Raw genomic sequence first — 11,427 nt, 5'->3', positions numbered from 1 at the left:
ATCACCACATAAACTAGAGTGGTTTAGTGACCATGCTTAGGGGTCAAAAAACAATGTGCAGAAACTCCTGGAATTTTTATATTTAGTGACCCGCCAACTTACTTTAAAAGAAAATCTGCCAAATCTTCGATAATTTTTGAAGCTGACCACAGTATTCAACTTTGTTGCTTTTCAGTTTAGGAGAAAAAGAAAAAAACAATGGCTGGAAGTACTTTGATAGGGAGGGTATCTAAATAATCACCAGCATGTAATAAAACTGCTTTTAGTCAAAACGATAGGCAATTAAGACAAACACAACTGAGCCATCAATAAAAAAGAAAATCACTGGAATATGTCTTCAATCATGTTTAGTTGTATGCAAAGAATAATATGATGTTATGAACCAAATGGAAACTAAAGGCCTTTTACATGACACGAAGTCACAAACCAGAGGTCTTTTTTTCATCCATCTTATACTCCTAGTTGAACAACCATTACCAGCTCAATATGCCAGAAACATAGGGCACATGATCCAATTATTTAAATATTTCGTAGGTAAATCCACAAACATAATCTACTTAATTCCAGTTCAAATGATGAAAACCAAACTGAAAACCAAACTGACAGTGTGAGATAATAATATTCTGCGCTACTATTAGAGAATCAGTATGGTGATTTGGGCCACAAATAAATAACCAATCTCCAAAATAAAGGGTCTGGCAATAATATTTAAGGCTAACATGCTACCATTATATAACTTGACTTAATGTGCAGTAAAACCCTCCTTAGACACAGTGCCAATAATCGAAATGCAAGAATTTGAAACCATTGGATCAAGCCTCAAGCCTTAGAGCAAATCTCGACCTGTCTAAGGAGTATAATATAGTTAGCTAAGACTCTGGTAACAAGGATATAGGGGCGGAGCTAGAACAACAATGTAGCATGCATGTTTCCTTGATATATTCTTTTTGCCTCAAATCTGTATACAAGCTAGGCCGGGCCTCCAAAATATACCTGCTGCTGTAAGCTAATTCTTGGTCCTTGGGTTCAGTCACTCAATCAGCAAAAAATTCAAGTTCGTGTTTACTCTGAGGCCTAACACTATGCACAGTTTAAATTGTACAGAGATGCACAATTTAAGTTGTTCAGTTGGAACTCGGAAACTATGCTAGCAGCTAGTATACTGGATGGCAGATATTTATCACAAGAATGAGCTTGCAAAGCTATTCATGCATTCTGACATACCTATACTAAATATGTATTCATACATCTTGTGCTTTCGATTTTCTAGTTGGCATAAATAAAAGTTCAGAATCTTACTTACTGTGTACCACTCCTTGGTACAGTGATGACAAGCCACTATTTTGCATGCACTCACACATTTATTTAAGACAATGTATCTATCTTAAAGAAATACAGTTTCTCCTTTGATAATTGACCTATTTTTAATTTGACAAAACCAAAGAACCTAGCTATATGTGTCAAGCTTGTCGAAACAGCAAATCCACAAATTCAATCCTAAAGCCAAAATATTGTTTTATAAATAAGGGAAATGCATTCTCTCCCTAGTTCCTACAACCAAGGAGAGACAATGTTAATGCTATGTGATAGCCATACTAAATTCATTAGTGCACTGCCAATCTAGAAGCAAGACAATGCCATGTGAATGTCAAATATTGTGCAAGCAATAAAATAAAAGCTTGGACAATTTACAGTACTATCTTGGTTCATCAACGGCGAAAATTCAGCATGACCTTTGCTAAAAATGGTCACGCCAGAGTGCCAGAAATTCGCCGGAACGGAAGTTAATCGACATTCCGGCGAAACATTGGCACTCAATGTACCTGCAGACACATTTCACACAATATTTGGACCAAACATTATTATCTTCTCTTACAAACACGTAGTGATTACAGGCATGGCAGGCAATTCAAGGCCCAACGCATTTCTCAATTTTTTTAACAATTGTTACATACACGTACCGGAGAACTTGTCACACCTGATAATATTCATCCACACTTGAAAGAATCTTATAAGCAAGTACTAACAGTGAAGACACAGTTACTCCCATGGTTCAACTACCAACTGAATGAAGAGGCAAGGTAACCAGAGAAACAAAACAAAACATTTGGATATCACAGATTCAACTAGTACCAATTGTCAGAAAGAATAATGTTGGCAAGTCTGGAACGCAACAACAATGAATAAAATGTTCAGAGTCAGATGGAGCACCATCATCTACTGGAAGCATGTCGTGTGCCTCTGTGGCCTGACCAAAGGAGAAAAGGAGACATACAAAGTAAAAGAAGAATGTTTACTACAGGCAGAAAAATCGATCAGTTTATTTAAGGCACCCTAACACTTCTTAGAAAATATCACTCAGAGTTTCATAGTATGACTGCAGGCACATGCAAATTTTTCAGAAGTATCTGGAGAGCTTGTCATGACTGATAAGTAAAATTTGTCTAACACAAGCAGTTAGACAATGAAATGCATGCCAGTAGGCGAACCAAACAAGCCTAAGCAAGAACAATTAAGAGAATCGACACAAGCATAACATCGAGCACCTGGTGTGCGTTCTGGGAATGGCGGCCAGCATAGGGGAGGGGTTCGGGAGAGGCGGAGGGGCTGCAGCAGCAACGATAGGGGAGGGGTTCGGGGGAGAGGAGAGGGGACAGAGTAGAGGGCGCGCACCTGTGGAGACAGCAGCGATGGCGATGACCTTGAGGTTGCTGACGACAGCGGCGGTCTGGGGGAGGCAGCGACGGCGGATCGAAGACGAGCTTGAGGTTGCTGACGACAGCGGCAGTCTGGGGGAGGCAGCGACGGCGGATCGAAGATGGCGGTCTGGGGGAGGCGGCGATGGCGGATCGACGACGGCGGTCTGGGGGAGGCGGCGACGGCGGATCGACGATGGCGGCGGTGGGGGATTTGGGGGAGTTGGTCGATTTGGGGGAACGACGCGGCCACCACACGACTAAGTCGTGCAACGCTTACCCGTGGCGTTTGGCGTAAACGCCGGCGATAACATTTGGGCCACTAACAGGTGGGACCAAGTGCATTTACCACCAGCGAAAACGACCAATTCGCCGGGGATTAAAAAATTTCCCTTCCTAGGCGAGACACCATTAATTATGTAAACCATGTTCATTATTGGCTAACACAGTGGTTCCATTCAGTTGTGCACAGCCGATAACCCATGGTTCGAATCCCTGTGGGTGCAAAAAACCCACCTTCCCCCCCCCCCTTTTCTAAGACTTCTTTTATTGTTTCTAGTTATTATTTGAAGGATAAATTGCAAGACATAAATTTAGGATACACTTGAAGGATAAATTGCAAGACATAAATTTATGATTTAAATTTTTGAATGATTTCAAATTCCTTTCAACGATATCTGATAAAAAACCAACACGTAAATTTAAGATAAACATGAAATACACAAATACAATTCTTCACACTCGAAGAATTTTCTCCTTGCCCTTCCGCTTGGTCCTTGTGACCCCACCGGTATCGTCGCGACTCCTTGTGTACGGAGGAACACTTGACCTAGGTAGCGTCGTCCTTCTTCGTCTTAGTGTGTAGGTTCTATCGTCTTCATCGGGTTCTTCCATCATTGGGTCTCCAACGAGGCCGTCGAAGTCTTGCTCGTCGGCAACTCCATCCATTCCGACGAGGGCCCTTTTTCCTCTCCTTACGACAACACGGCTGGGCCTTGACGGGTCAGTTATGAAGAAGCATTGCTCGATGTGCTTAGCCAATACCCAAGGCTCATTTTGCGCGGTGGGGTTCTTAGTCTTGGATTTGGGGGGCAGTCGCATGGTGGTGACATACGCATCTTCTTTTGTGACGTCCGTAGCCCATCTGACACGAAACATCGGTAGCTTCTCCCCGACGTAGTCGAGCTCCCAGATTTCCTTGATCCTTTCGTAGTACCTTTTCTTCTCTTCACCTGTGTACAATTCCATCATCACACCCGAGTTCGGATAGTCGCTTCTTTTGTCTCTCTCCTCTGTGGAGAATGTGTAACCGTTGATGTCGTATTTCTGATAAGTCATGAGGTTGGGGGCGGGCCCATAAGACAAGGCCAATATCATTTTGTCTACATCGCTTGCCATTGGTGGGGGATTGGCATCAATCTTGTCTTTGAACCAGCTCGCGAAACAGGAGTTGTGCGCTCTAAATACCTCTTCTTCCGTCATCGGCTTGTCAGCCCTGCTCTTGATCATGTTTATGTGCTGATCCACCCAAGGCTCTACCTCGTTCATGTGATGTAGTGCTACTAAGTGAGCCCTGTTAAAGTCTGTTCTCCTATCATCTTGATCCACGTCGAGTTCCCTCCTGCCAGCGTTGTGACCTACTCCCTCGAATCTTCCGAGGTGCTTGTTGGCGGGCAATCCAACCGGACGTGGATCGTCGTCGTTTAAATAATTCTTGCAGAAAGAGATGCACTCCTCGGTGAGAAAGCCCTGGACGATGCTTCCATCCGGATGTGCCCTGTTACGAACGTATCCTTTAATGAAGCCGTTCATTCTTTCTAACGCCATCATGTTGTGAAGGAACGCGGGCCTGAGATCCTCGATATCGTCCACTATATGCACCAGCAGATGGACCATGATGTCAAAGAATGCGGACGGGAAGTACATCTCCATCTTGCATAGCATGGTGACGATCTCTTCCTGCAGCCTCCCGAGTTTCTTGACGGTTATCGACTTTCGAGTGATGACGTCGAAGACGTTACACAGGTCAGTCAGCATCGCACGAACGTGCGGTTCCATTATCCCTCGGATAGCAACCAGAAGTATCTGTGTCATCATGACATGACAGTCATGAGACTTCATCCCGCTGAAGATTTTTTTCGTCGGGTCCAGCCATATGCGTATCAGCCCTGCGTAGCCTAGGGGAAATTTGACTTCTAGGAGGCACTTGAAGAATTGTTCGAGCTCATCGGGATTTAGAGTGAAGCAGGAGGGGTGAGGAGTTTCACGCTGCTTGGCCACCCTTTTGCGTTTGCTACCATCCGTCTCCTCCTCCTCAGTTTCCTTGTCAACCGGCGCGAAATGAAGCTCCTTTCTGATATCAAGGGCAATCAGGTCGTGTCTTGCTTTTGACCCGTCTTTTGTCCTCTCCGGCATGTTGAGCACAGTGCCAAGCAAGCTCTCGCACACGTTCTTCGTGATATGCATGACATCAAGGCTATGAGGCGTACCGAGGATCTTCCAGTACGGCAAGTCCCAAAACACGGACCTCCTTTTCCATACCCCCAAGAGCGGCCTGGGTTCCTTTTTCTTTCTCTTGTCTCCTTTCTTCGGCTTCTAGATTTTTATCTTACCTGCCGGAGGGCAGTCTTTCCAGTTTTCAACAGAGTATTTATCTCTTCGCCGCTTCGCCTAGGTGGAGGTCCCTCGACCTCATCCTTCCCATTGAATAGATCTCCACGCTTCCTCCACAGGTCATTCTTGGGAAGCCCCATTCGATGCCTCATGTAGACGGTTTTTGAAGATCCCGGGATCCTTACCCAGATGAAAAAAACGGCGTCTTTTCCATGCACCTCACACATGCCTTGTGTCCGTGGCACACCTGGCACGCGATATATCCGTATACAAGATAGTCCTGCACCGTCGTCAATAGTGCGGCTTTCATACGGAAAGTTTCTTGTCCGTAGGCGTCCCAAGTTTCTATCCCTTCCTCCCACAGAGTGACTAGCTCCTCCTTCAATAGCTCCAGATACACGTTGATATCGCTCCCTGGCTGCGTCGGCCCTTGGATTAGCATACTCATGTGTATGTACTTCTTCTTCAGGCATAGTCATGGAGGGAGGTTGTACATCCATACAAACACGGGCCAGGTGTTGTGCTTGCTGCTTTGGTTCCCAAACGGATTGAGTCCGTCGGTGCTCGCACCCACCCTGATGTTCCTTGGTTCTTTCCCGAATTCTTCGTAATACTCATCGTCTAATGTTTTCCACTGGCTTGCATCCGAACGGTGTGTTAGCACTGGGTTTTCAACCCGTTCTACATCACGCATCACCGCCTCCTTTCTTTCCGTGTGCCAGTGCATGAGCTTTGCTTCCTTGGGGTCCACGAAGTACCACTGCAGACGGGGCGTGCGCGGGAAGTAGCACACAACTTTTTGAGGAGATTTTCTTGTCCCTCTCTTGTATCGAGATTCGCCACACTGTGGGCATGTATCGAGATTGGCATGCTCGTTCCGATATATTACGCAGTCACTGATGCATGCGTGGTATTTCTGGTGCGGTAAATCGAGAGGGCACATGATTTTCTTGGCCTCCTGTAGGCTACTGGCACACGTGTTATCTTTAGGAAAGTGGATCTTCAAGTATCCGAAGAGTTCGTCCATGCTTGTGTCCGTCCATTTGTGCTTTGCCTTCATCTCCATAATATCGAGAGCTACTCTCAGACGGTTCTCCTCCGTCCCACGAGCTGCATCGTACCACGGAGTTCTCGAGTCTACCTCGAGTTGATCCAGCTTAGACTTTCGTCTACCATCGATTTTGGGGTCGGTCGATGTGTTACTGAGAAAAAGTTCTTGAACATGATGGTCCTGCACGGCCATGGTTAGCGGGGTATTTCTACTCATGTCCTCGTAGGCCGCATGTTCTTCCCGGCCTTCTTGATCACCATCAACGTGTGCGCCATTCTCTTCAACCTCGTCTCCATTTCCGTATGGGGCATCCTCTTCATCACCTTCGTTATCATCATCTCCACCATCATCATCTCCATCATCATCACCTTCGATATCATCATGTCCATCATCACTCATCCACTGAGTATGCCCCTCCATGAAACTATACCTGAGCAGGTGCTCATTCACTATGCCTGAAAAGGGGTCGAACAACGACCCTAGCTTGCATCTTCGACAAGGACACATTATATCCTTTCGCTTTTTTTGATACATGTCGGCCGTCGCGCGTTCCACGTATCTATCCACGACGCTTTCCCTCATCTTGATGACCATTGTCGCCTACAAGACAAGATAATTGATTACAACCACCGCCTCGGTTTTCATGACAAAATTCGACATGACCTTTGCTAAATATTGTCATGCTGGAGTTCCAAAGAATTTCCGGAACGGAAGTTAATCAACATTCCGGCAAAACATTGGCAACTCAATGTTCCTGCACACGTCAACAAATGCAAAACAATGCATTTACATATATGGAACCGTCTTTTGCCATCACTAGTGACATAACCGCGAATTTTCGCCAACTCATGAACATTCCACTCAGTAGTTATATACCTATTAGTTGACGCGACGTCTAAAAGCACCGGAGAGACGCCACACATCGACTTTATGCTCGAGAGATCTAGAGATCTAGAAATAGAGAGATCTAGCTAGATCTAGTGGAAAAGGTGGTGGGAGGAGATAGATCTAGATCATGCAAATCATGCTAGGGGGCCTAGGTAGTGCATGATTTGCTCAAATAAATCATATTTTGTTGGTTGAAATAGCTAAAATGGGTGGGGGAATGAGCTAACAAGTGCTTGGATTGATTTGCCATCACATATGAGTGTGTGAGGGTGGTGGTAGGTGGCTGGTCGTCTTAATGGCATGGCCCAGGTTACCGCTGGCGCCTACAAATGAAGTTGCCAGCGGTAGGGAACATTACCCCCGGCGCTTTTGGGGCTAAACCGCCGGCGGTAAGTGCAGGATGGGTGGCCGCTGGGTGGCCCACCCTGCCACTCCTTACCCCCGGCATCTTCCATTCGGGTCCGCCGGCGGTAGAGCATTCTACCCCCGGCGCTTTGGGCCTAAACCGTCGGCGGTTAGTCCAGGCCCAACGGGGACCCCGCAGCCCATTATATCGCCGGCACCTTCGTGCCCTACTCGCCGGCGGTAGAGCCTTCTAACGCCGGCGCTTTGGGCCTAAACCGCTAGCGGTAAGTCCAGGCCCAACGGGGACCCCGTAGCCCATTATATCGCCAGCACCTTCGTGCCCTACTCGCCGGCGGTAACGCACGCACCCCCGGCGACCTCCATTCAAACTCGTCGGCGGTAGGGTTAGGCACCCCTGGAAGGCATTACCGTCGGCATCTTGTATCCATACTCGCCGGTGGTAAGGAGTGCTGCTATAAGGCTTTTCCTAGTAGTGATAGTTGTCATCGATATCATCCCCTTCTTCATCTTCTTCCATTTTAACCCCTCTTTCTCCATGCTTGGTCCAACAATTATAGCTTGGCATGAAACCGTGCCGAAGCATGTGCACGTGAACGTCTCTTGAGGAAGAGTAACCCTTCTGATTCTTACAGGCAGCACATGGACAGATAACAACCCCCCCCCCCCCCGCTTGTTCGCATTAGCCACTACGAGAAAATCTTTCAAACCCGTAATGAACTCGCCGGAGAGTCGGTTACCGTACATCCATTGCTGATTCATCCGCATTATTATTATATAAAGTATATAATTAACCATCATGCATTTGTTAAACTAACTAGCTAGAAATAATAGAAATTAAACAATGAACTACACACATGCATATTTTATGAATGACACATGAAAGGTTCAAGTTGCTAACCGCGATCGAGGAGGAAAAATAAACGAGAAAGCTCAAGTGAGGCTCGGACACTTCATATCATGTTTGTTTCATGCTCTCGTGCATTTCATCGAACACCTTGTGTGCATAAGAGGATCCAAAGGCAAATCCACCACCCCCTTGTGAATGGAAGTGGCACCAAATAGATAAGTGTAGTGTGCTAAACTGCATTTATAGGGATGAACCTTTAGTCCCGGTTGGCCTGGCCAACCGCGACTAAAGGCCTTCGGACCAGGCCTGAGGACGTTTAGTCGCAGTAGACCTGGCCAACCGGGACTAAAGCCCCCCCCCCCCCCCCCCCGTCCACCAGCTGTCGATCGAGCCTGTTGGGCCCAGACCTTCAGTCGCGGGTCACCTCCCGAACCGCGACTAAAGACCCCTTTAGTCGCGGTTCGAATATTTTGGGGACTAAAGGAGGCGTACGGAAGCCTCTTTTTCTACTAGTGTAAATAGCGCTGGATTTCGGCCTAGAAGCTCAACTGCTGGAGATACTCTAACCCTCCAAGAGGCGGACTAATGAAACTAGATTTGGTTAGAGTCTTGTAGAACTTGTACGTTGTTCACTAACATTGCCTCCTTATCACTGGCATTGTCAGAACATTATTCTCCCATATTATTTCTTTTTAAAATTTACCAGATTAATTGAAGCGGATTTGGTGTGTGCATCTGATTATGAGAAATTCAAAAAAATACTATTTTAGACTTTTAGAAAATCTTGAAAACCACGAATGTATATATTATCTTGATACTTACTCGTGTAAGCTTTCGCGGAAAAATACCGTTGTATATAACCCACATAAAAATGAGAAAATGGGAAATTGTATTTCTTTGAACACACAAATCCAATCATAATAGTGTCATTTAGATATTTTTTTATTTTCATGTAGGCCACGTACAATCGTATTTTTCCGTGAAAATTTACACGAGTAAGTATCAAGATTATATGTAACGCAAAAATTTATTTCAGTTTTTTTGAAACTTTCAAATAGCATTTAAAATTTAATTTTTTTTAGAAAAAGGGTGCGCGTTCACGCCTGATCAACTAGATAAGAAAATAGGTAAAAGTACATATATATAATGTCATTTCTCAGGGTTAATGTAGTAACTAGCTACTGTGAGATGTTTTGGAAGGAGACAGTGCTGTTTGGCGGGCTGTAGAACTGGACGGTGCGGCCATTCAGCGGCTGGGCCGGCCGGTTGTCCTTGTGCGGCAGTGGCGCCGTGAGCAGCTGCAGCTGCTCGGCGCTGATCTCCCTGACCTTGCCGAGGATGTTCCAGATCACGTTCTCGGTGCACGGCGGCGTGGTGAGCGACCCCATGTACCGGAAGTAGCTCCCCGTCCGCTTCTGCAGCGATTTGAGCTCCACCAGCCCCGCCGCCACACGGTGCTCCGTCTTGAGCTCCCGAAGCTTGTCCTCCAGCTGGTCGTAGAAGGCGTCGTGGTCCCCGATCTTGTAGAGGATGCCGATGACGGCGAGGTGGCCGTCCTCGCTGGCGTGCACCAGGTGGAGCTCCAAGGGAAAGCGCTGGCCATCGATGGTGTGCTCTGACGGCGAGTGCCAGTGGATCATCTTGAACCCGAAAGCCTTCATGGACCCGTCGGGGTTGCAGACTAGGATGGTGCCCGGAGAGACGGAGTGGCCTTCATGGTCTTGGAAGGTCATGCTGATGTCCTTGCCGTTGTTGTTGAGGGTGGCGACGGTGGGGGCGTAGACGCGGGTAAGGTTGTCGAGGCTCGGGTTGGGGACAGCGTTGGCGGTGACAATGTCGATGGGCGACTGCGCCTTGCCCTCGCCGCACTCCTTGTAGGCGGGGCTCAGCTTGCCCCAGTTCTCCGGGCCGTCGAAGCTCATCGTATTGTAGCTGAAGCTCGGGCCACCAACATCGCTGTCTGCAACATTGCATTTTCATTCATCCCTTCTTATGGAATTTACTACTCCATTGGATCCATGTTAATTGATTTAACTTAATTTGTCTAGATATCTAGTCAACAAGCATATATCCATGAGTTGGAGAGATATATAGGTATTTTACTTACGTGAGAGGGCCACGTCGAAACCAGAGGCAAGGACGACAACCAAGATCATCGCCCAGCAGGACAACGGCGAGAACGCCATTCGGTTCATTAGATCGATGTAGAAACTGAGTGGGCTTTGTTTGGACAAACCCTAGCTCCTTTTGTTTAGGATACGTAGGTGCCAAGGAAATAGAGGTAGCAAAGCATGCGTGAGTGGAAGAGCATGTCGTGGCTAAATCAGTTTTGTGGTCAACCGCAAAAGATTGCTTCTTACTCCTATATTTGGATGGATGTGTTGTGCCTCACAAAATGGACCGACACGGTCAAACGTGTGTCTGCTATAACTCCCTCCGCCAGAAATAAGTGACTCATTGGTTATCAAAACGTTGACATTCATATATGCTAATTGGTTATCAAGGAGCCGTGACTCGTGAACTTCTCACGTTCAAGTCCTGCGTACAAGGACAAGGATACTGGAAAAAAAAATCCAAAGGGAAAAGTGTGAGAGTGTAGGATGGGCTACTCTTCAAACATGACCGTTAGAGAGAGAGCGGGCGACGCGGGCGACGCGACTGGCGACACGGGCGGCGAGATTGGTGTCGCGGGCGGCGAGCCCCTCACGCCGTCTCCGGCGGCCGCTCAGCCTCAGCTCAACTGCGGGAGGGGGTTGGAGCGCCCTGTCGGCCGGTTTTGGGTGCTAGTGCCATCGGATGACGAACAAGAAGATGAAGACGCCATGGTGGACACCTCTGTCACCTCAAGAGGCCGGCTCATGGCAGTACCTCTATCGTACGCCGGAAGTCGTTTTTGACAGGGAACTCAATGAGTCCACTCAGGATCTGGCACGAAGGGCCATCAAGCGTCTAAATCGGCGTCAGGC

General features: G+C 47.1%; 1 protein-coding gene across 2 annotated transcripts; it reads right to left on the bottom strand.

Annotated features, from left to right (window-relative positions):
• Positions 1-9,573: 9,573 nt before the first annotated feature.
• LOC127328259 (alpha carbonic anhydrase 1, chloroplastic) lies at positions 9,574-10,692 on the bottom strand. Of its 2 annotated transcripts, none has more exons than XM_051354874.2 (2): positions 10,569-10,692; positions 9,574-10,421 (listed from the first exon to the last, which is right to left on the bottom strand). In XM_051354874.2, the coding sequence occupies exons 1-2, from the start codon at positions 10,654-10,656 to the stop codon at positions 9,640-9,642; spliced, it is 870 nt and encodes a 289-aa protein (XP_051210834.1). In that variant the 5' UTR covers positions 10,657-10,692; the 3' UTR covers positions 9,574-9,639. The 2 variants fall into 2 exon arrangements, with proteins under 2 accessions (XP_051210834.1, XP_071681706.1); XM_071825605.1 differs by having other exon boundaries at positions 9,574-10,417; positions 10,569-10,651.
• Between the last annotated feature and the right edge of the window lie 735 nt (positions 10,693-11,427).

Source organism: Lolium perenne, chromosome 1 (assembly GCF_019359855.2).
Source record: "Lolium perenne isolate Kyuss_39 chromosome 1, Kyuss_2.0, whole genome shotgun sequence".
NCBI classification, from domain to species: Eukaryota; Viridiplantae; Streptophyta; class Magnoliopsida; order Poales; family Poaceae; genus Lolium; species Lolium perenne.
The sequence above is the reverse complement of the archived record's forward strand: the minus strand, read 5'-3'. Positions and strand labels throughout refer to the sequence as shown.

Coding starts and splice junctions, on each gene's coding strand:
- LOC127328259 (XM_051354874.2), bottom strand. CDS start 10,656: ATGAACCGAATGGCGTTCTCGCCGTTGTCCTGCTGGGCGATGATCTTG. Junction 10,422..10,568: donor TTTCGACGTGGCCCTCTCAC/GTAAGTAAAATA, acceptor GCAATGTTGCAG/ACAGCGATGTTGGTGGCCCG.